The 25,095-nt window shown below is 43.9% G+C and overlaps 1 protein-coding gene across 1 annotated transcript in view; it reads right to left on the bottom strand.

Moving 5' to 3' along the window:
- Nucleotides 1-275: 275 nt before the first annotated feature.
- Nucleotides 276-25,095, bottom strand: part of LOC131139161 (insulin-like growth factor 1 receptor) — a 65,049-nt gene continuing 40,229 nt past the window's right edge. The window contains exons 3-21 of the mRNA XM_058088476.1: nucleotides 24,286-24,589; nucleotides 22,560-22,696; nucleotides 22,013-22,157; nucleotides 17,709-17,917; nucleotides 17,114-17,240; nucleotides 16,797-17,032; nucleotides 15,509-15,676; nucleotides 15,236-15,443; nucleotides 12,671-12,981; nucleotides 12,445-12,578; nucleotides 11,137-11,296; nucleotides 10,931-11,030; nucleotides 10,748-10,818; nucleotides 10,007-10,236; nucleotides 8,256-8,363; nucleotides 7,940-8,102; nucleotides 6,235-6,364; nucleotides 6,019-6,153; nucleotides 276-4,734 (exon numbers count right to left, since the gene is read on the bottom strand). Of these exons, the coding sequence (XP_057944459.1) occupies nucleotides 4,212-4,734; nucleotides 6,019-6,153; nucleotides 6,235-6,364; nucleotides 7,940-8,102; nucleotides 8,256-8,363; nucleotides 10,007-10,236; nucleotides 10,748-10,818; nucleotides 10,931-11,030; nucleotides 11,137-11,296; nucleotides 12,445-12,578; nucleotides 12,671-12,981; nucleotides 15,236-15,443; nucleotides 15,509-15,676; nucleotides 16,797-17,032; nucleotides 17,114-17,240; nucleotides 17,709-17,917; nucleotides 22,013-22,157; nucleotides 22,560-22,696; nucleotides 24,286-24,589 (3,599 nt within the window). The 3' untranslated portion in view covers nucleotides 276-4,211. The remainder of the gene's footprint in view (nucleotides 4,735-6,018; nucleotides 6,154-6,234; nucleotides 6,365-7,939; nucleotides 8,103-8,255; nucleotides 8,364-10,006; nucleotides 10,237-10,747; nucleotides 10,819-10,930; nucleotides 11,031-11,136; nucleotides 11,297-12,444; nucleotides 12,579-12,670; nucleotides 12,982-15,235; nucleotides 15,444-15,508; nucleotides 15,677-16,796; nucleotides 17,033-17,113; nucleotides 17,241-17,708; nucleotides 17,918-22,012; nucleotides 22,158-22,559; nucleotides 22,697-24,285; nucleotides 24,590-25,095) is intronic.

The raw sequence follows: 25,095 nt of genomic DNA, 5'->3' as shown, positions 1-25,095 counted from the left end.
AATCTGCCAATTTTATAAATTTTTAATTAAATTACACTTTTTTAAAACAACAGTGCATACGCCGACTACGCATGCGCAATAGACACTAACAAACGCTCTTGTTGACTGCTACCATTCAAATATTGCCATTTGCATTTGTACTGTAGATTAGTTACTTACATTCATAGTACTGTCAATTATGTATAATGTATTTTTGTATATAGTGTATAAGATTTAATGTATATGTACTATTAAATCTGCAGCAGAATAACACCAGAAAGCAAGCAGTGATTTGCATACATTTTTATTTATCTTAAATCTCACGTAGAAAAAAAAGAATCAGAGAAACAAACATTCTCCTTTTCCTTCAGCTAAACATTTTCCCTCCAGTATTCAGAATATATTGAAAAAATACCCAGCATGTACAAAAAGGAAACCAAAATGAAACCTCATTCTAAACTCGTCATTTCAAAGAAACACTCAAAAGAAAAAAAAATGGAAGGTTATGAAAAAATGTACAGACGTGAAAAGTTTGCTGATAAATTGGCCATTGAAGCAACAAAATGATTAAAAAACATTTTTTTTCATTTTGTCCACTCTTAACAAGCCTTCCCGGGGGGTAAATCAGATCATAAACACTCAAAACAAACCCATCCTGATCCCTTATCTCTATTCTACAGGGAAGAGGAACCAAAGAACAATCTGGACCTCTTTGCTCCTGAAACAGGATGGATGGGGTGGGGTGTGGGGGGGGTCACCTGGTTATCACCATGGCAACAAGTCCAATAATGGCAGAAAAGGAGTATTCGCTTTCCAAACCTGTGAGTAGGAAGGAAGTGGAAAAAGAAAAAAAAAAACAAAAACATGCCTATTCCCTCAGCTCCCGGAGGTGTTACCATGGCAACCAGAGCACATCATTAGCCAGCTTTGCCTTCAAGTGAAAGCAGATGTCGTCCGATGGTGCACAAACCTCCTTCTACCTGGCAGAACATGAACGTAACACCTCAGACACGACCAACAGATACGGTGACCAAAATACACACAAGTATGGAAAAGAGCTGGGGGGGGGGGGGGGGTTACAGCCATGTATGAATGTGCCTCCAGATGCTCACCGTAATGTACCAAGTAATGTTTTCCTTTGGGACAAGCAACAGAAACATGGGCAGCAAAAAATCATATCTGAGATAGATTGCATTATTAAAAAATAAAAGAATCTGATACTCTTTTTTCTCCCCTTATGTTGATATGTCAATATGTGCAAAATTGTATTAGGACCGCACTGAAAATTATGGGAAAAGTTAAAGTATTATACGAAAAACATGGTAATCAATCAGGAATAAAGTTGAAATATTGCAAGAAAATGTCAAGATGTTACAGGAATAATGTTGCATTTTTACAAAAATAATGTCAAAATATTGAGTAGAAAAAAGCAGATTTTTTTTGGGTGAATATAGTCATATTTTTATGGGAATTAAATAGAAATGTTATGAAAAAATGTTTATAAAGTTTGTGAGGATAAAGTGGAAATATGGGAAATAAATTGCAATATTATGAGTAGAAAAGGCCTAAATACCACAACAATAAAGTCAAAATATTATAGGAAAGTCATAACGGCAAGTTGATATGAAAGAAAAAGTCTTACTGATACAACCAAAAAAAATCACAAAGTTACGAGAAACAGTTGAACTACCAAAAGAAGGAAGTTGTAATGTTCCCGGAAAAGTCTTGTTGTTCTGAAAATAATGTCTTCAATTTGCAAGAAAGTCTGAAAGTTACTTTTTCGAGAAGGAAGGAAACAGTCGTGTTGTTATGAAAATAATGTCTTCCAAAAGTTACAAGAAAAACCTGAACCGAAGAAACATAACCTTACAAGAATAAAAGTGTTACAAAAAAGTCGTTATTTTTCTCATTTTTCTTTGTAGTAATTGGAAATTTGGCAACTGTCACAGAGCGGGTGAAGGCGAGAAATTGTGCGAAATTGGCGATGTTGTCAGGCGTAATCGTCCCTCATTTCCAACAGCAGCGCCACCGAGAGTAAAGAATCAGAAAAACATTCCCACGTCAACATTTTGACAAAAAAGATAGAAAAAAGTGTTGATAATCATGAATAAAAAACTAGCCCCATGTTTCTGTGCTCAAGAGCAGGATGGTTTTGGTTTGATGTTGGCCCTCGACAGCTCCACATTCAACCATGATGCTTGTTTTTCAAATCCAGTACGCATCATTACAGAAATAAATAAAAGAAAACAAACAGTGAGGTAGATGGATGGTCAAACAAAAAAACAAACCGACAACTGAAACCTTCCCTTTTGCCAAAGTAGCAAAAAAAAAACATTAGAAATGCACCAAAAAATATAAAAAAAAAAAAACTCATCAGGGTATATTTTGTACAGTGATTTACACTTCACAAAAAAAAATACTGAACATAAATAACCAAATAACAACTGGGCTGCTAAGTCCAAATGTGGCGTTTTTTTCCAGGCAAAATATGAAAGCATTTCTTCAGTAAACGTCTTACATCTCCGGGTGACGGGGTAGAAATTTTAATAAATTAATTAGTAAATTCTTAACTCAGCTATATAGCTGCGGCTCGCATTTGTGGCAAAATACCACCAAGTCAGTTAGCGGGCATGATTAGCATACATTTACCGTACTCTATACAAAAAAATAGTGTTTTTCGCTGCGCTGCTATTCTCGGCTTAACCACTTTCATGGCGTTAGCCAACCGGCTAATTTAGTGATGATAGCTGAAAAATGTAGTGTGTTTTTAGCGCTACAAAAAGTACCATTAAAGTCACTGGTAAGAAATGATCACGGCATTTGAACAGAATGGGGAAAGCGAGGCAAGCGGCTAGCGCAGTCACTCGCGGAAAAAAGCATCGCAGTGATCCGTTTTTGGCGTATATTGGCAAATAAACGGCGCAGTGTTTGAGCGATTTAAGAAATCGAGGGATTAAAGCTGAGCGTTATCATCATCATCATCGACAAATCTTGTCAAATTGAGCAAAGATATATTTAACATGAATAATTTAGACGGCAATTAACAATCCGACGGTTGCGCAAAGCAAAATAAAGGTAATAAATAAACGCGACTTTTCGCTTTTGACCTGAGACTTAATTGGGAGAAGGGGGGGGGGGGGCATCTGGCTTTTGACCTCTAGATGGTGACGTTGGGGGTTTCCAAACAACAAAAACAGGCAAGTCGTACCTCTTTGAATCCAGCTCAGGCAACAATAATCAGCATGAAAAATAACAATTAAAAAAAAAACAGACTGCAGTGAAAACGCTTGTGGATTCAACCTGAAGGTCTCTTCTTTTCTATATATATATACATATATATGTATATATACTGTATATACACATATATATTCATTTATATATATTTGTATAGATAGATAATCTATATTACAACCACAAGAGAAATAATAATAATAATAAGGAATAGCAGCTTTTTTCTTTTTCTGTACAAGATCTCCAACCGTATAAAAAAGTAGAAAAAGTGACAAACTTAGCGTAAATGCTCTTGCTCGTGCGGAGATGTTGTAAATGTCTAATGACTGATCTTAAAAAAAAACAAAAAAAAAACAAAACAATAATAATATTCCAACAATGACACTCAGCTGCTCGGCCCTCTTCAGTCCTTTTTTTTCTGCTCCATTTGGCGACTCAACCACTAAAAAATAAAACAGCACTTTGTGACGAATTGTGGCTCAGATAAAGTTCTTTTTTCAATGTTTTTTTTTTTTGTTTAAATGTAGAAAGTAGCAGTGAATAAAAATGGAGAGCGCAGCCAAGAATATTCCAAAGTGCCGTTTTGGGTGTAGAAAAATGAAAGATTTCCCTCCCTCTGCTTTGCTTCAAGTGCTAGTTTTCCGTAGATATGCATCCGTTTGCGCCGTAATGCCCGCCCACAATGGTCTCGGATAAAGGCCTCGTCTCCTGTTTCGTTGTTTGTTTTTGAACACGTAAAAAAAAAAAGTACCAAAGCGTTTATTGTCAAATAAGTTGCGAGGCGACGTCCCTCCTTTCCGACTGGGCAGCAGGGGGCAGTGTTGCGTCTCGACAGCCGGCTGGTAGAAATGAAAAGTTGTGGAGGTTACAGCAGAAAGAACACGGACCACTTGACTGGTTTTTCCTTCCCATGAGTCTTTGCTCCTCGCCGGGAAGCCACACCCGGCTTAAAAACAGGAAAAACTCTCCTGGAGGAGGTTCGGCAGTCTGGTGACGTCCAATCAGCAGGCAGATGACTGAGGGAGGGGCATGGCGCGCTCGTTTTTACGCCCCCCGTTCATGTGCGCGTATGGCGGCAGTTCGTCCAGAGTTTGTTGCATTGTGACGACGGAGCCCGTCCCATTGGGTGGCCCGGTCGAGGCTAGGACCGCCCCCGTGAGGCCATTGGCCGCCTGATGTCCGGCGGGCTCCTTGTCCACGACGGCCGTCGATGTGCAGGGCGCGGAGGAGGGCGAGCCGGGGGCTAGTGAGGGCCCCGGTGGCGCCTGCGAGCTCGGGGAGGGGGGCGTCGGCAGGGTGCCGGGCGCCTGCTGCGGCGGCGCGGAGGAGGGTGTGTCCAAGGGGACGTCGTCCATGTTGTCCGTGTGAGGCGGCGGGGCGTCGGCCGGCTTGTTGTCGGCGCTGTAGAAGAAACTGACCTCGGAGAAGCTCGGCTCCAGCTCGTCCTTGATGCTGCTGATGATCTCCACGAAGGACGGACGCATCTTGGGGTTGTACTGCCAGCACATCCGCATCAGCTCGAACCTGCGGCGCACACAAGTCGTAAGCGCCGTTTATTGGCCTGTGCCTTTTACACAGAACCTGGCAAAGCGCTATATAGGCAGCAACATGGTATCCTCCAATCACATGATGGTAATGGTAATGGTTTAATTTCATTTGAACATGCATCAGATTCCAATTGAGTGCATCCCATAATCAGTTCCCAGTTCCACATGTCCAAAAGGAGTAGGAAGAAGCAAAGCTTATTAAATCCTACCCCTCCATCTGGTACTTTTACAATCACCAACGGTTACATTTGTTCACTTCCTGCTTTCCTAATATAGTTTAAGTTTTGTTTAAATTAAATTAAATTAAATTAAATTAAATTAAATTAAATTAAATTAAATTAAATTAAATTAAATTAAATTAAATTAAATTAAATTAAATTAAATTAAATTAAATTAAATTAAATTAAATTAAATTAAATTAAATTAAATTAAATTAAATTAAATTAAATTAAATTAAATTAAATTAAATTAGTCCCGTACGGAAGTACTCGGTGATATGAGCATCCAATGCCATAATGGGTAGCATAGTAAGTGTCAATATAGTGATATATGTACAGTAAAACTCGGATATATCGGACTCGGATATATCGGAAATTCGCTCACAACGGACAGATAAAAAAGAACCAATTTTTCTGTAATGCATTTCCAATAAAAATTCATTGCATATATCGGATTTTTTATAACGGATTTCGCCTATTTCGGACAAAATCTCCAGTCCCGTTCCAATGCATTTCCATTAAATTTCCCTGGCATATATCGGATGGCCGCATCGTGGCGCTCCGATTCGCCGAATCGTGACAGGCCGCTATACGACGTCGTTTGCAGCGTTTGCAGCGTTGCCTGCGCGTCCAGGTACATTGGAAACATAGTCAAGGAAGTGCCTTTTTATAACGGATAAAATCCCATTTACGCATATACCGGATATAAATCCCATATATGCGTAAAACGGACATTTTCCGGTATACGCATATAACGGATTTCGCTTATATCGGACTAAACCAGTGGGAACAATTGAATCCGATATATCCGAGGTTTACTGTAGCACATCATGACTGGTTCAAGACTCTTCATCCTTTATTTAGCAAACATCAACTGCTAATAAGTTGCTTGTCGGACAAAAACTACGGCTTTCAACACAACTTCACAACGTTGTCTGGCTTTCTGCTATTCCCTTTCACACAGGCAGCTTTCCCGTGTGCGGACACAGAATTCCTTTATGAGCCCGGTAGTGAAAACCAAAAGAGGAGGCGTGACAACTTACAGCATGTCGGGACAGTTCTGCGGTTTCTCCAGCAAGCCCCCCTCCATAACAAAGCGGAGCACCTGCTCGTTGGAGAGCCCCTGGTAGGGCTGCTCGGCCAGCGTGGCGATCTCCCACAGGACCACCCCGAACGACCTGCAGACGGCGAGACGGACGCCTGGTTACACGTCAGCTCTGTCGAGAGCCGACGCAGGGTGGGGTGAAAAAGCATCTCACCAGACGTCCGAGTTGGTGGTGAACACGCCGTCCTTCAGAGACTCGGGTGACATCCATCGGACGGGAAGCAAACCCTTGCCACCTTTGCGGTAGTAGTCGGTCTCGTAGATGTCTCGGGTCATGCCGAAGTCTACGGAAAAACAAAACAAAACACACAAACGTTAACAAGCGTCAATCGGGTAAGAAACGTGGGGACTTTTCCACATGAAAATGAAGGGCGAGATCCTGCACAAATTATGACATCGGATTATCGGAAGAGCCTTGCATTGCGCAATCAAACCTCCAGCACTGCTGTCCAATCAATAGCTTGCATCTCGGAATGTTGGGATATTTACTCGTAATGTCAAGCGTTCATGGACGATACAGTTCCATTATTTTTAATGTATGATTTTCCGTGATAAGGTCGCACGGTGGAAGAGTGGTTAGCGTGTAGGCCGCACAGTCAGGAGATCAGGAAAGCCTGCGTCGGATTATCCGCTTGGTCATCTCTGTGTGGCGTTTGCATGTTGTCTCCGGGTACTCCGGTTTCCTCCCACATTCCAAAAACATGCTAGGTTAATTAGCCACTCCAAATTGTCCATAGGTATGAATGTGAGTGTGAATGGTTGTTTGTCTATATGTGCCCTGTGATTGGCTGGCCACCAGTCCAGGGTGTACCCCGCCTCTCTCGCCCCAAGACAGCTGGGATAGGCTCCAGCACCCCCGACCCTCGTGAGGAAAAGCGGTAGAAAATGAATGAATGAATGATTTGGTTGAGCTGGTTTCATAATTATACCTTTTGAGTGTTAAGTTGGTGTGTGGTGAGTTTAGTGTTCTTTGTAAGAACACTAACACATTCCAAAAACATGCTAGGTTAATTAGCCACTCCAAATTGTCCATAGGTATGAATGTGAGTGTGAATGGTTGTTTGTCTATATGTGCCCTGGGATTGGCTGGCCACCAGTCCAGGGTGTACCCCGCCTCTCGCCCCAAGACAGCTGGGATAGGCTCCAGCACCCCCCCCCCCACGACCCTCGTGAGGAAAAGCGGTAGAAAATGAATGAATGAATGATTTGGTTGAGCTGGTTTCATAATTATACCTCTTGAGTGTTAAGTTGGTGTGTGGTGAGTTTAGTGTTCTTTGTAAAAACACTAACACAATCCAAAAACATGCTAGGTTAATTAGCCACTCCAAATTGTCCATAGGTATGAATGTGAGTGTGAATGGTTGTTTGTCTATATGTGATTGGCTGGCCACCAGTCCAGGGTGGACCCCGCCTCTCGCCCCAAGACAGCTAGGATAGGCTCCAGCACCCCCCCACGACCCTCGTGAGGAAAAGCGGTAGAAAATGAATGAATGAATGATTTGGTTGAGCTGGTTTCATAATTATACCTCTTGAGTGTTAAGTTGGTGTGTGGTGAGTTTAGTGTTCTTTGTAAGAACACTAACACATTCCAAAAACATGCTAGGTTAATTGGCCACTCCAAATTGTCCACAGGTATGAATGTGAGTGTGAATGGTTGTTTGTCTAATGAGCCGCGTGAGGTCACCACGACTTTGACCGTCAACTTCTTATCGCTTCAACCTTGAGCGGCGGAGGACATCATGAAATTCCTTCCAGACATTCCTCGGATATTGCCCCCGGCGAGACGAGAGGTCAGCCGTCGGCAGGCGCACATAAACATGTTGACGCGGCCACGCCTCCCGCTCGTCGGCGCGCCTCACCTCCTATCTTCACGGTGAAGTCCTCCGCCACCATGCAGTTGCGGGCCGCCAGGTCTCTGTGCACGAACTTGTTGGCGTTGAGGTACGCCATGCCGTCCGCAATCTGGCCCGCCATCTGGAGCATTTTCTTCAGGGGCGGGAGCGACAAACTGGACCACTGTTGCTGCACAAACACAACATGGGTGGGAGGCAGGAAGTTGAAGCGTCCATAAATCACGACAGCACCCTGACCGACCACGACATTAGCGACACGGGCACAAGCTAAGGACATGCAACTCAAGAACGAAGATGCTTTTATTTTGGTGTCATTGCTTACCTCTTTAGGCCGCAGGGAGCGCAAGTAGCTCTTGAGGTCCCCTTGCGTCATCAGCTCCATGATGACGAGAGTGGGCTGGCCCTGGGACACCACCCCCAAAAGACGAACCTGCACCAATCACAAAAATGCAACACGAATGTTCACAATGTGGAATCCAGTACATCTTCTCAAGGGACAGTACTTTGATAGAATTCAGAGCTGTGGTTCCCAAACTGTGAGAAATCTGACAGGAAGTCATGTACCGTACCCTGTACCCTGTACCCTGTACCCCGTACCCTGTACCCCGTACCCCCACACACTTCCATAACATGAAGCACACAATGAAACATCTTTGATATACAGTATTATTAAATATACGACGGCACTATAGGAAAAAAACTGCACACATGGGACACTAATGTCAAAAGTTTTAGAGGGGTGAGATGTCTACTGGGAGGTTCCAAAGGAGTGTGTGGCAAGATCATTGTGTCTTGACAGACATTAGACTACGTTGGTTCCCAGTCCAGCAGGTCTTTGCTTGCAATCCTTTTAACGCTCGTCTATTCCAACTAAAGGAGTCCAGAGGAGCATAGACCTTCACCGAGGCCTAACGGTCCTACATAACGGTCCTACATAAGGGTCCTACATAAGGGTCCTACATAAGGGTCCTACATAAGGGTCCTACATAACGGTCCTATTTTGGAGAAGTCAAACACTTGATGGATGCTTCTTGGCTCATAACACTCCATCGTCAGCGACGAGGGGGTGGGGGAGGGGTGTCCAAACTTTTTCCAGCGAGGCCCACATCGCAATAATAGCCATAATAATAAGATCTTTTCCCTTTTTTCTCATTTGATTTCAATTTTTTTCATCTTTCCTCTTTCATCTTCATCGCTTGAAATCACTTTCCTCTTGTAACTGACAACTTCATTTTTTGTTTTGTTTCTGATATTGTCTTTTTTTTCTAAATAAAAAAAATATGACAAATGAGAATACAACTTTATTTGTGTAATATTTTGACTGTATTCTCATAAAATTTTCAATTTTTTTCATTTCTGCTTTTGACAAATTCAACTTTCTTGTTGTAATTTTATGCTTTTATTAATACATATATTTATATAAATATAATATAATTTATATAATATAATAATATATACTAATTATAATAAATATAGTACATAAATATATATAAATATAGTAAATATGATAATTCAATATAATACAATAAATATATAATATATAATAAATATATCCCCCAACCTAACTTTCCAAAAATTACTGATTTTTTTTTGTTGTTTTTTTGTATTTTATTTGTTTCTCAAAATATGACAAAACACTTTTAAACTACAACTTTTTTTCAAATTAGATTGAAACCCTTTTCTCTTCATATCTTGACTTTATTCTTGTCTTGCCTACACTTCAGGCGTGTGACTGTGGTTTGCACGAGTGCTTCTGGCATTGAGGGAGCTGCGGTTCACCGAGGGGAAAGATGAATTCCACTGTGCACTGTGACCTTCTAAAGCAGAGCATGAGGCCCTCTATTGTGAAACTGGGCCACATGGTGGTTTTCGTACACACCACTAGGATCACAAGTGCCTGGCCAAGGAAGCTAAAGTTGACACTTTCCCTGTGAGGTGTACTATTTCCATTATAACGGCCGTACGTTGACTCACTTTAACTGGCTGGGAAATCCAAACTGCTGTACAAGCCACACACAGACTACTCTAAAGTGTATCCAGGTTTCATTCCATTCGTTGTGTGCGTGAACATACCACATGGTGACAGTTGAACTCCTTCATGACGGAGGCCTCGTTGAGGAACTCGATGCGCTCCCTCATGCTGGCGGACTCGTTGACCGTCTTGATGGCCACGCGGGTCTCTGGTTCGTCTTTGACCACCCCCTTGGCCAGGCCCTCGTAGACCATGCCGAAGGAGCCTTGGCCAAGCTCGCGGCTCAGAGAGATCTTCTCCCGCGCCACCTCCCACTCGTCCGGCACGTACACTGCGCAGAAGGACGAGAACGATGAACCAAACATGGCCTCCATAAACTCATTTTGCCATTTTGGGAATCACTTCATTCAGGACCAACTAGTTTGCTTATCAAATATATCAACAACAAAAGACAAGTGAATGGAGTGAGGTTCCCAAGGCTGGAAAGATTAGCATGTCAATTACGGCTACCTCCATACAACTTTGGAAAGGGTGCTAATATTGTCAATTCCAATCAATAAGATGGAGTAAGTTACTCCTTTTGTGCGTATGAATATAACAAAGGTTAGCTCTGAGCCTCAGGCCACTATTGCCCACCCCGTCCCCAACCGGGTACTTGTTATAGTAAAGTTTGGCTGGTTGGTAAAGCTCATTCCCGGACACCTTAAGAGCCGCGCTGGACAATGAGTTGACAGCTAGCGTTCTCAACTGTCAATCTGTCAATCAGGCGGAAACGCGAGGCTGGCTGGACCAGGCCGGGTCGCACAAGAACAAAAAGGTACGCAAACGTCCAATATGCTCACTTTCAGCCGCACTGAAGTATTCGGGGTTGACGGAAGCGTACAGGACACCGTTTCCAAGCCGATCGCTGTTCCTAGCAAAAAAAAAAAAAAAAAGGGTCAGTAGATAGCGAGCACATCGCCAATGTACTGAAAAAGATTCATTTCATGTATGCAGCAATAGCGGTTCCAAATTCAACAACGCACCTTTTCCTGTTCAACGCAAAGAGAGCTCCAACCACCACGCAGATAAGCAGGATGATGGCGATGGGGGCGAATATGACAGCGTAGAGGACATTTTCATATCCTGTTGTGTGCAAACATTATCATTAGTGGCATCGCGGCTTATACTTGGTGAACACACAGCAAAAACAATATGTGTGTGTGTGTGTGCGTGTGTGTGTGTGTCTTACGTTCCGCCACGTAGAGGCTCACTGGCTGTGTCCACGATCCGTTACCAGCCAGCGACGTAGCTCGCACCCTGACCGAGTAGTTTCCTGGACTCAGGTTGGACAGACGGACGCCCCGCTGGGCCTGGTACATTTGACCCGAAACGCACTCGTGCTTCTCAGTCTGGCACACGCAAAGACACACACATTGATACACTTGTTAGGGTTACGATCTTCGAAATAGCCCTCTAAGACAGGAAATCATTCATTCATTCATTCATTCATTCATTTTCTACCGCTTTTTCCTCACGAGGGTGCTGGAGCCTATCCCAGCTTTCTTCGGGCGAGAGGCGGGGTACACCCTGGACTGGTCGCCAGCCAATCCCAGGGCACATATAGACAAACAACCATTCACACTCACATTCATACCTATGGACAATTTGGAGTGGCTAATTAACCTAGCATGTTTTTGGAATGTGGGAGGAAACCGGAGTACCCGGAGAAAACCCACGCATGCACGGGGAGAACATGCAAACTCCACACAGAGATGGCCGAGGGCGGGGACCGAACCTTGGTCTCCTAGCTGTGAGGTCTGCACACTAACCACCAGACCGCCGTGCCGCCCCACAGGAAATAATTATTAGTAATAATTAGTATTACCCAATATTGTAGAATACAATCAGAGAACATAAGACTTATTAGCATTATTCCTTGTTTTTTTTCTGGATGGCGTACTTCCTGTGGTGGCTATCGTCTCGTCAATGTATTTTAATGGCGGCTTTAAATGGCTTTACACTGATATTACAATGCAGTAGACATAATAAGACTAAATAAGCCATTTAAGATGTAAATAAAACTCCTGCCAGTAAATATGTTTCCTAGGGGAATTTAGTGACAGGCGGACGGACGCGTGGAAGACAGGAAGTGATGTCAGAGGTAGAGTTAGAGCTTGTTGTGTAATTATTTTGTTGTGATTGTGCCTGTCCTGGCGATAATGTCTGTTGCTTGTCCCACTGAACAAATACTGACACCTTGTGGCCGATGCATAGAATACTACATGCACAATTAGAATGCTTCTTCCGCTTTCTATTTTTCCATTTTACTGAGAAGCAGGAGAGAGACGTGTGTACTGCTTTCCTGTGTCACAGCTAGTGATATCTGGTGCTATGGTCGTCATCATCTTTGTTGTCACTGGGAGGCTTTAAAAAGGGAGGAAATAGTGCAGCGCATGCTAGTTGTTTACAAGATAAGTACATGGTGGAGTCATGCCGGTGTTCTGGGTTCCAGTGTACTTTAGCTTTGGAGTTGAACGTCATGGAGAAATATGCGTACCTCTGCACCCAGTTTGAACTTGATCTCGTACATGAGGGTGAGGCCGTTGGGGTGAGACGGTTCCGGCCAGCGCAGGAACACAAAGTCCTCGTGCCCCTCCCAGGTGACCGGGCCGGGAATGTCATCCGCCTTTTCTGAAGAACCATGAAGAGAGCGAGAGAGCATCAGGACCACGGTAGCTGCGTGGAGCTGAAGAAGTAAACGTGAGGTTCTCAGTTCCAACAACCTGCGGGCTTTGTCCTGGAAAAGACAAACTCGGCAGCGCTGCAGCGCTGCACCTGGCTGTTGCAGGCGTGAACGTCGATGCGGTAAACGGTGAACGGCTGCAGGCCGAAGATCTGCAGCTCGCGCTCCGTCACCGCCTGCTCCATGAACTCGAACTCGCGCTCCACCGGCTCCGTGTCGGCCACGCTGACGTTGACTGCGGCCTGCAGGGGAGGGGTCGTGCTACTGTTGCTGTTGGCGTGTGGTCGGTGGCGCCGCGAGTGGGTGGCGTTGGCGATGCTGAACAGATCTCGCCGCCGACGGTCTGGTGGCCTGAAAGAAAAGGACGAGTGCAAAGCATTTAGAAAGATGTTGGGGGAAATAAAGTTGCTTTTATTCTTGGTTATTCCAGATCTGGAGGAAAGAGAGGGAAGAAGTGTGTCATGTGACCGTCTCGGGTCTGTTGCTGGTTATTTTCAGGGGGGGGGGGCATCTTTTTGCTTTGTTGTTCGCTTTCTTGGATCCATGTTGATGTCAGGGCTGCTGGAAAGCTCACTCAAGATTTTCAGTGTGTGTGTGTGTGTGTGTGTGTGTGTGTGAGTCATCTGCTTGTTTTCATTGCTTTCTGGACTCCCTTCCAGCCTTGGGGGGGGGGGGGGGGGGGTGTACAACTAGCGAGCATATTGTAAATAGAATTACTGAGCAGATCCAGTGATTTTGTGGAAAGTGAACTTTGAACAACAAATGTAAAACACGTTTGCCTTGAAAGCCATTTTCCCACTAAACTACCTTCCTGTTGCCAAACGCTCTTAAAATTGATCTACTATGCTGATTTTTTATTTGGCCCTTTGTATTGAGTTCTGGACTCCGATTGAGCAGCTGCACATGAAAGCTTTCTAGTTCTTCCAGAATCTGCACCTATTCGGCTGTATTTCTTTGGATTTTGTGCTTCCCCCAAAAAAAATGTTTGTTTTAATGTATTCCACCCATGGCCCGCCTCCAGGCACGCCCACTCCAACGTGGTTGGTCACACTCGTGGGTGCTTAGAAGGATGCCCGGTGTTGTGCCGCTAGCTCAGGGGTGGGCAAACTTTTTGACTGGTGGGCCGCATTGATTTAACAAAATTGACGGGGGGGCCAGACTCGATATTTTACACGTAACAGTCCGCCTGGAATTATTGTATCTGTAAAAGTGTCATGCAATCTGCTTTATGGACACTTTGAGATCATTTATTTGATGTAAAGTGCGTTATAAATTCATAATAATAAATGTATTATTATTTATATTATTATTATTTGTTATTATTATTTGTATTATTATTATTATATGCTTGTGTCCCTTTTTTCAGGAGCACTTTGTAAATAACAGACCATATCAAATAACGAAATTATTAAATCTGTGTCATGCAATCTGCTATATGTGCACTTTGAGATCATTTATGTGATGTAAAGGGTGTTATAAATTTATAATAAGAAGAATAAATGTATTATTATATTATTATTATTATTATTATTATGCGCCTGTGTCCTTTTTTTCAGGAGCACTTAAATTTATAATCATAAATGTATTATTATTTATATTATTATTATTTGTTATTATTATGATTTGTATTATTATTATATGCTTGTGTCCCTTTTTTCAGGAGCACTTTGTAAATAACAGACCGCATCAAATAACTAAATTATTGTATCTGTAAAAGTGTTATGCAATCTGCTATGTGTGCACTTTAAGATAATTTATTTGATGTAAAGTGCGTTATAAATTTACAATAAGAAGAATAAATGTATTATTATTTGATATTATTTATTATTATTTTATATTATTATTTTTATTATTATTATTATTATTATGTGAAGTGCATTATACATTTATAATAAGAAGAATAAATTTAGTATTATTTTAAATTATTTGTTATTATTATTTTATATTATTATATTTGTTATTATTATTATTATTATTATTATTATTATTATTATTATGTGCCTGTGTCCCTTTTTTCAGGAGCACTTAGTAAACAACAGACCGCATCAAATAACGAAATTATTGTATCTGTAAAAGTGTTATGCAATCTGCTATATGTGCACTTTGAGATCATTTATTTGATGTATAGTGGGTTATACATTTACAATAATATATAATAATAATAATAATATAATATAAACAGATCGCATCAAATAACGAAATTGATAAAACCATGAAAATGTTGGCTTAAGCCATGATGCCAGCTTGTATGTTGACTTTAAATGAAATACTTTGGAAAGAACGGGCGAGCCGTATTCAAACACTTGGCGGGCCGGATGTGGGCCCCGGGCCGTAGTTTGCCCACCCCTGCGCTAGCTGCAAAGCCAGCTTTATAGGACCTGATTATAGGAGTTAATAAAAAGGCAAGATGGCCGCTTTTAACATGGATCCCTAATCTGGGTAGATACTCCACTTGGCTCCAGTTGCCCACAGGAAGGAGACCCGTTTTACCCAAGAGGGGACTGGACTCCGGGCCAACCAGTTAGGATATGCGGAACCTCACAGCAGCTGATGTGTGTGTGTGTGTTGCGTGTTGAAATGCCCACTAAATGAATACAAAGCTCACCTGGGCGTGAAGATGGAGTTGTGCAGGAAGTTCTCAAAGACTTTTCGGTAAGAGGCGTCGGCATCCTTGGCCTCCAGGTCTTGCACCGACATGGGGCAGGGGCAGCAGGGGCCTTTATCGGCGCCGTCGGTGTCCGACTTTGTGGGTTTTGTGTCTTCTTCCTGGTCTCCCACCCCGATGGCTGCGATCCTCACTGGGATCTTCAGCTCTGCGGAGGGCGAGGGGAGTGTTGTTCAGGTGTCAAGCGTTAGCGTGCGTGTTGCCATCCAATACCTTTAGAGCAGTAGTTGTGCTGGTAAAGCTCTCGGTCTTCCGCCTGCTGCTGCCAGCGGACCAGGTAGTAGGTCTGGTTGCCGTTGTGGGAGACGGGGGGCATCCAGCGCACCACCAGCTGGGTGGAGGAGTTGGAGTAGGCTCGCACGTCCTGAGGCATGGAGGGCGCTGGGAGACACACATTAGACTACGTTGGTTCCCAGTCCAGCAGGTCTTCGCTTACAATCCCGTTAACGCTCGTCTATTCCAACTAAAGGAGTCCAGAGGAGCATAGACCTTCACCGAGGCCTAATGGTCCTACATAACGGTCCTACATAACGGTCCTACATAAGGGTCCTACATAACGGTCCTACATAACGGTCCTATTTTGGAGAAGTCAAGTTGAATATGGAAACACCTGATGGATGCTTCTTGGCTCATAACACTCCATTGTCAGCGACAGGGGGGGGGGGGGTGTCCAAACTTTTTCCAGCAAGGCCCGCATAGCGATAATAGATATAATATTAAGATCTTTTCCCTTTTTTCTCATTTGATTGCAATTTTTTCATCTTAATATTTTGATCTCTTGAAATCACTTCTTGAAACTGACAACTTCATTTTTTGTTTTGTTTCTGATTTTATGTCTTTTTTTTAAATAAAACAATATGACAAAAGAGAATACAACTTTATTTGTGTAATATTTTGACTGTACTCTCATAAAATGTTCATTTTTTTTCATTTCTGCTTGTTTTTAAACGCATTTTGACAAATAATTCAAGACATTGTTATTGTTGTAATTTTATGCTTTTATTCCCATAATATACATTTTTACCCCCAACCTAATTTTCCAAAAATTACAGATTTTTTTGTTTTGTTTTTCAAAATATGACAAAACACTTTTAAACTACAACTTTTATTCAAATTAGATTGAAACCCTTGTCTCTTCATATTTTGACTTTATTCTTGTGAAATTACTGCAAATGTTTCTTTGTTTGGTTTGGTTTTCTTATTTAAGTATAAATGAGGGGGGTGGGGGGGGGCAGCAAGATCATTGTGTGTGTGTGTGTGTGTGTGTGTGTGTGTGGAGGGGGGGGGGGGGGGGGTCACTAGTCCCTAAACCCAGAAAAACAGTGCTGACAGGATGTTGGCAAGTTGGTAAACAACAGAGGCGTTATGGAGATATAATAAAAAATAATCAAATAATAATCATATAAATCTAATAATAATAATAATAATAATAATAATAATAATAATGCTGGAATGTGGAAACCCGCCTCGGCTCTTATGTTCCGTGGCCTTGCATGTTTACCTGAAGGGCTGGTGCGGATGTACGCCACCTTGCTCTTGGCGCTGGGCATCTGCTTGTCATCCACCATGAGCGTGATGGCCTTGACGAACACGGCGTACTGCGTCCACGGCTTCAGGCCGGACAGCAGCACGCCGGGGTCCGAATCCCTGTCCTGGTGCAGCTCCACGTCCACCAAGTTCCAGCTGTTGGAGCCGCAGCCGTCCTGGCCCTCAAACTCTGTGATGTTCTGGTACGGCCTGGGGAGAAACACGGGGTTAGCGCCAATAACGGCGAGGCGCGCATGCGTAGCGACGCCCGGGCGCCCAGTGGGAACCTACGCCTCTTTGTAGTAGACGATAAAACTGATGAGGTCCCTGTAGTCTCGAGGGCGGTACCGCTGCCAGGTCAGCTTGATCCTGGTGCTGCTGGTGAGGTTGGACTTGAACTGCAGGATGGTGTTTTCGCCTGCCGGGAGAAGGACAATTAATTCTAAGGACATGAAAGTTACTCTCCCAAATATTTACTACCGCTCAACATCCACAAATTGTTCAAAGACGGAGATGGAAAATATCATTTCAGGGGTAAACCTGATTGAAAACAGCCCCAAAACTCACTCCGTTCATGCTGTTGTTCTATGGAACAAATGCATGGAGTGAACCCTCTTCCTGGTCTCGCGTCATGTTTAAATCTCAAAAGAGCTTGTGAAACCCCGACTTTTAGATTCGATTTTGCACAACACACTTCCGATATACTGCTGTGGGACCTCGGAGACTTACCTGGTTTCAATATTGGTTTAAAAAATGTCAAAAGTTGAATATTAGAACTTTAAAATGGCCGTATAGACGTGCCGCGTAGAAGCCAGCTACTGCATCTCCAGCGGCTGCAAAGTCAAATCAACGAAGCGACAAATGAAGCAATCGTTTTAAACCGTACAGCTGGCTCTGTCGCCGTTGTTGCGGTAATCTCTCGGGTCAAACTGCCCCCGGATTCCCGTCTTCTCCCACATCTTCTGGATCTCGGACATGCACAGCTTGGGGTTGGCCTGGAAGAACAGCTTCCCGGTCCTGATGGTGAGGTTGTGCTGCTTCCAGTCCCAGAGATACTGGAGCTGCTGGTTGTCCAAGGCGTAGAAGGCGTACATGCTGCCAGGGAAGAGAAGGGGAGAGAGGGGGGAGTGAGTCACGGTCGCAAGGGCCACTTCTATCCGGGGATACCATGCTAATTGAGCTAGAAGTAATAGAGAGCATATGCGAGGAGCTTCCATCTTGGTCGCATTAGATCAGTCACAAAGGAATATCAGGAAAAAAGATGACTCCATGAATCATCTCGATCCTTTAAATGGGGGCCTTGATTGGTAATGGACCTCAGTCCAACAAGAATGCAATCCTTGCACGACCCTGAGAGAAGGGTGAGGACGGGGGTGAGGACGGGGGTGAGGACGGGAGGAAGGACGAGGAGGAGCGCTAAGGGCGATGTGGTGTTTTTATGGTACGCTGGGTACCAGCCAGACATCCAGGAATGACTGCAATGTGGAGTTCAGGGGACGGCGAGATTCCTGTGAACTCGAGGAGAAACACTTTGTTTTCCTCCACTGTTAGATAGCTTGATGAATTATTTATTTACTTTTAGCCGTTATGGTTACTTTTTCCAATTAACATTCCACTTTTTAACCATTTTTGAGCAAAACGAATTTTGTACATTTCCCAACAATGGAAATAGAAATCATCTGCCCGGTTCTTTGGTCGTGGTTGTCATCACTAAAGACATAATGAGCAGGGATCAGGTAATGCCAGGCACGACTTTGGGGCCAAAAGTACGCTCACATTCCTTTTAGAGGTTCCACTCTACTTGTGCAGGGTTGCCGCTACATGGAACCCATAGTGGGGGCCAGTCCCGACACACCTTAAATTCATTCATTCATTTTCTACCGCTTATCCTCACGAGGGTCGCGGGGGTGCTGGAGCCTATCCCAGCTGTCTTGGGGTGAGAGGCGGGGTCCACCCTGGACTGGTAGCCAGCCAATCCCAGGGCACATATAGACAAACAACCATTCACACTCACATTCATACCTATGGACAATTTGGAGTGGCCAATTAACCTAGCATGTTTTTGGAATGTGTTAGTGTTCTTACAAAGAACACTAAACTCATCACACACCAACTTAACACTCAAAAGGTATAATTATGAAACCAGCTCAACCGAATCATTCATTCATTTTCTACCGCTTATTCTCACGAGGGTCGCGGGGGTGCTGGAGCCTATCCCAGCTGTGTTGGGGGCGAGAGGCGGGGTACACCCTGGACTGGTGGCCAGCCAATCCCAGGGCACATATAGACAAACAACCATTCACACTCACATTCATACCTATGGACAATTTGGAGTGGCTAATTAACCTAGCATGTTTTTGGAATGTGTTAGTGTTCTTACAAAGAACACTAAACTCATCACACACCAACTTAACACTCAAAAGGTATAATTATGAAACCAGCTCAACCAAATCATTCATTCATTCATTCATTTTCTACCGCTTATTCTCACGAGGATCGCGGGGGTGCTGGAGCCTATCCCAGCTGTCTTTGGGCGAGAGGCGGGGTCCACCCTGGACTGGTGGCCAGCCAATCCCAGGGCACATATAGACAAACAACCATTCACACTCACATTCATACCTATGGACAATTTGGAGTGGCTAATTAACCTAGCATGTTTTTGGAATGTGTTAGTGTTCTTACAAAGAACACTAAACTCATCACACACCAACTTAACACTCAAAAGGTATAATTATGAAACCAGCTCAACCAAATCATTCATTCATTCATTCATTTTCTACCGCTTATTCTCACGAGGATCGCGGGGGTGCTGGAGCCTATCCCAGCTGTCTTTGGGCGAGAGGCGAGGTCCACCCTGGACTGGTGGCCAGCCAATCACAGGGCACATATAGACAAACAACCATTCACACTCACATTCATACCTATGGACAATTTGGAGTGGCCAATTAACCTAGCATGTTTTTGGAATGTGTTAGTGTTCTTACAAAGAACACTAAACTCATCACACACCAACTTAACACTCAAAAGATATAATTATGAAACCAGCTCAACCAAATCATTCATTCATTCATTTTCTACCGCTTATTTTCACGAGGGTCGCGGGGGTGCTGGAGCCTATCCCAGCTGTCTTGGGGTGAGAGGCGGGGTCCACCCTGGACTGGTGGCTAGCCAATCCCAGGGCACATATAGACAAACAACCATTCACACTCACATTCATACCTATGGACAATTTGGAGTGGCCAATTAACCTAGCATGTTTTTGGGAATGTGTTAGTGTTCTTACAAAGAACACTAAACTCATCACACACCAACTTAACACTCAAAAGGTATAATTATGAAACCAGCTCAACCAAATCATTCATTCATTCATTCATTCATTTTCTACCGCTTATTTTCACGAGGGTCGCGGGGGTGCTGGAGCCTATCCCAGCTGTCTTGGGGTGAGAGGCGGGGTCCACCCTGGACTGGTAGCCAGCCAATCCCAGGGCACATATAGACAAACAACCATTCACACTCACATTCATACCTATGGACAATTTGGAGTGGCTAATTAACCTAGCATGTTTTTGGAATGTGTTAGTGTTCTTACAAAGAACACTAAACTCATCACACACCAACTTAACACTCAAAAGATATAATTATGAAACCAGCTCAACCAAATCATTCATTCATTCATTTTCTACCGCTTATTTTCACGAGGGTCGCGGGGGTGCTGGAGCCTATCCCAGCTGTCTTGGGGTGAGAGGCGGGGTCCACCCTGGACTGGTGGCTAGCCAATCCCAGGGCACATATAGACAAACAACCATTCACACTCACATTCATACCTATGGACAATTTGGAGTGGCCAATTAACCTAGCATGTTTTTGGGAATGTGTTAGTGTTCTTACAAAGAACACTAAACTCATCACACACCAACTTAACACTCAAAAGGTATAATTATGAAACCAGCTCAACCAAATCATTCATTCATTCATTCATTCATTTTCTACCGCTTATTTTCACGAGGGTCGCGGGGGTGCTGGAGCCTATCCCAGCTGTCTTGGGGTGAGAGGCGGGGTCCACCCTGGACTGGTAGCCAGCCAATCCCAGGGCACATATAGACAAACAACCATTCACACTCACATTCATACCTATGGACAATTTGGAGTGGCTAATTAACCTAGCATGTTTTTGGAATGTGTTAGTGTTCTTACAAAGAACACTAAACTCATCACACACCAAATTAACACTCAAAAGGTATAATTATGAAACCAGCTCAACCGAATCATTCATTCATTTTCTACCGCTTATTCTCACGAGGGTCGCGGGGGTGCTGGAGCCTATCCCAGCTGTCTTGGGGTGAGAGGCGGGGTCCACCCTGGACTGGTAGCCAGCCAATCCCAGGGCACATATAGACAAACAACCATTCACACTCACATTCATACCTATGGACAATTTGGAGTGGCCAATTAACCTAGCATGTTTTTGGGAATGTGTTAGTGTTCTTACAAAGAACACTAAACTCATCACACACCAACTTAACACTCAAAAGGTATAATTATGAAACCAGCTCAACCAAATCATTCATTCATTCATTCATTTTCTACCGCTTATTCTCACGAGGATCGCGGGGGTGCTGGAGCCTATCCCAGCTGTCTTTGGGCGAGAGGCGGGGTACACCCTGGACTGGTGGTCAGCCAATCCCAGGGCACATATAAACAAACAACCATTCACACTCACATTCATACCTATGGACAATTTGGAGTGGCTAATTAACCTAGCATGTTTTTGGAATGTGGGAGGAAACCGGAGTACCCGGAGAAAACCCACGCATGCACGGGGAGAACATGCAAACTCCACACAGAGATGGCCGAGGGTGGAATTGAACCCTGGTCTCCTCGCTGTGAGGTCTAACCACTCGTCCGCCTCAGCCCACACCTCAAATATTAACTTGAAAACCATGTTAGGTAATATATTGTATAATAATAATAACAAATGTAATATATAATGCAATTTACATCAAATAAATGATCTCAAAGTATGACTGTATATACCACTAAATAGCTCCAGTAAATATATACATACATAGCTAATTACATGCACACACAATGACCACAATTAGCTTTATTTTGAAATGTAAAAACGGTTAAGAAAATCCCAGGGGACCCCCTGTTGTGCATCTGAAAAAGCAGAGGATTAAGGGGTCTTACTCCTCCAAGAGTTCTTCGCCGTCGATGTATCGGAGGCTGCGGAGGAAGGCGAGCGAGCTGAGGGTGTGCGAGTGTCTGATCCTCACGTAGCCCGTCACCCTCTGGATCAAGCCTGTGAAACTCTCCAGCTCCGCCACCATGTTATCTGAAGGCGACACGGCAGACACGACACGGCTTCACATCCTTTCCACGTTAACCCTTCATGCCGACTTTCTATTTTTGCACATTCATGGCGTTTGACTGTTGCACAGGTGCAGGAAATGACACAGTTCTCAGACTTTCCACGGCTCTGGTCTAGACGAGCCCCGAGTGACATCACTGTGGATTGTAAAAGTGTTTTGGTCTCCCGTGTTTAGAGCGTGAGTATATATGTGACAGCCAGGCTCCCTCTTCGACTGGGCTGTGCAGTCTGCCCATGCATGGCGTCCCTGTGCTGCACCTACCCACGCTGCACCCCTTCTCAAAAAAGCATGCTGCATGGTTTTTACTACGGGGCGTGTCATTGAGTAAGTGTCTGGCGTGCATTGCGGCGCCGCCGCATACTCACGGCCTCTGCGGATGTTGATATGCAGGTTGCCTTTGATAACCGTGCAGCCTTTCAGGGACTGAGCGGCGTGCATGGAGTCGATGACCTTCTCCTCGCACACTTTATCGCACAGACCGTCGCAGGCCGTGCAGGACATGCTGGAGACGAGACACAGGGAGGAGAGACTAAACGTACCGTCCCCGCTATCACATATTTGTTGCTCGACTTCCTGATTATTTGAAGCCAAGGAGGCACGGGAAGGTTTCACGACTTGGAAACAGCAAACAGGAGAGGGCGTCCATATATTGCAATATCCCATACACGTACAACACAGAAGTTAGCAAAGTCAATATGCAAATGAAAAAAACTGATGTACAGTAATTCCTCATTCATCGCAGTGATAAGTGAATTTCGACGAAATATGATTCTTTATAAATTGAATATTTTCGCACTTAGAGCACAGAAAACCTTGTCGATATGTTTTTTAACATTATTAGAGCCCTCTGGAAGCACCCCTATAGTCATGTTTTCATTCGTATCACCCAATAAAGTAGACATCATAAGAGAAGATAAGCCATCGAAGGCATAAATTAAGTTCATGTTTGTGTGTGTACGACGGAAAGTGACATGGGGGGTCCAGAGATGAGTTTTAGCTTAGCATGGGTTAACAGTAGCTTGTGTAATTATTAGGATTATTAATATTATATGACAGTGCCTGTTGTGAGATCATTCAAACCTGCAATAAAAGCCATTAAGTTTGATGCTTGCGTGTCTCTCCCGGCCCTCCATTGACATTACTGACACCTAGTGACCACTGTACTGTACTACATTCACAATTTGAATGTGGCCTCTTAAAACCTTGTACACATTTTGACATTTTTCTGCTTGAAAAAGTTGAATTTGGGAAAGAAATCGAATAAATCTCGGATGCCGTCTTGTGGTTGAATGTGTATTTAAGCAAATTGAACACACTTTGTGCCGCAAATTATACATTTTTCAAATATTAAAATGGCAAAATAAACTATATACGACAGAATAATTCAAATACGAGGCATTCAGAAGACACATTCATTCATGGTGATGACGTGTGGCATTCTACATTGGTCACTTGCTGGTCAGTTACCGTAACATTGGCCGAGACACACAAGCACCAGACTTGACCGTCAAAACAACAGGTTTTTATTGCCGGTTTGAAGGATCTTAGAGCAGACACGCTAATCCCTAACACTACTAACAGCTACTATTGCGGCCGTAACTCGACTCTGAACCTACTACGTCACTTCCTGTAGTACATATGTACATATGTCTAGTTTTGTGTAAAGTCGACTACTTCATGTCTAGAGAGGAAAACATATTTAAGACGTCTGTGCTCTAATTACAAAAACATTACATTTCTCATTAATAATACTTAATATTTTAATATTATGTGGAAATTCACTTATCACGCTTGGGTATGGAACCAAGTAAGCGTGATAAATGAGGGATTAATGGACTTCCACGTCGAAAAATTGAATTGAATATTCAGGACAGGTTTTGGTTTCTCATGATGTAGTTAGATGTAGTATTTGTTAGATGTAGTATTACATACATACATTAGTCAGCTTGTGTTTACGACATGTTTATGACAGTTACAAATGTAAAACTGTGACTTAAACATCGCCTGTAGCTTTTAAGATGGCGTTGAACTGTGAATGAACCGTGTTCTACTTTAGAGGTTCCGCCCTCGTCAAAGGCGTTTCAGGCTCACCTGTCGGGCGAGGTGCGCGTGTACCCGGAGGGACACTCGGACATGCACTCGCCCTCGTGGATGATGAAGCTGTCGTAGTCGGGCAGGTGGACTTTGGAGCAGAGCTCGGCGCTGATGCATCGCCAGCCCTCAAACTTGTAGGTGCCGGGGGGGCAGTCGGCGACGCAGCGCCCCTGGTGGTAGTAGTGCACGCACGCGGCGCAGGCCGTGTCGCTGCCGGGGGCGGTGCAGCTGCCCAGGCACTGAGGGTGGCAGCACTCGCCGTTCGCCGTGCACGCTCGCCTCCCGCACCTCTCCGGGCACTCTGGCGGTGAGAAGAAAGGGAAAGGGTGAGTATCGTTCCACGCTTGTGCACATGTAATATCGGTCAGAAGGAATGGCGCGCGTGTTCGGAACTTCCTTCGCAAAACCAAATGAAAAGTCCTTTTCGGCACAATCCTAACCAACGAGGAAAACAAAGGTGGGAGTCTGCATTGCCGAGCGAGCGCTTCACTTCCTGCACTTCCTGAGATCGGCACGGATCCATAGAACGACAAGCATCCCCGCTGAGAGCACAAATAGCTCAATCTGTTGCAGCGGAGGGGGGCACGGTGCGGCCCTCCCAGGAAGAAGCGACAGTACAGTCCAGTACAGTCCAGTATTGTATGCCGCATGGCAAATCACATCCGAGTGTCCCCTTTGAGAGCAAAACCCAAAATAATGGACAAAAATGCGTAATGCAGATGATGTCAGCCACCAGCGTGTTTAAAGTCATGGGAGATGATGATGATGATGATGATGATGATGATGATGTGGCGTCTAAGCGATGCT

Source organism: Doryrhamphus excisus, chromosome 12 (genome assembly GCF_030265055.1).
Source record: "Doryrhamphus excisus isolate RoL2022-K1 chromosome 12, RoL_Dexc_1.0, whole genome shotgun sequence".
NCBI lineage: Eukaryota > Metazoa > Chordata > Actinopteri > Syngnathiformes > Syngnathidae > Doryrhamphus > Doryrhamphus excisus.
The sequence above is the reverse complement of the archived record's forward strand: the minus strand, read 5'-3'. Positions and strand labels throughout refer to the sequence as shown.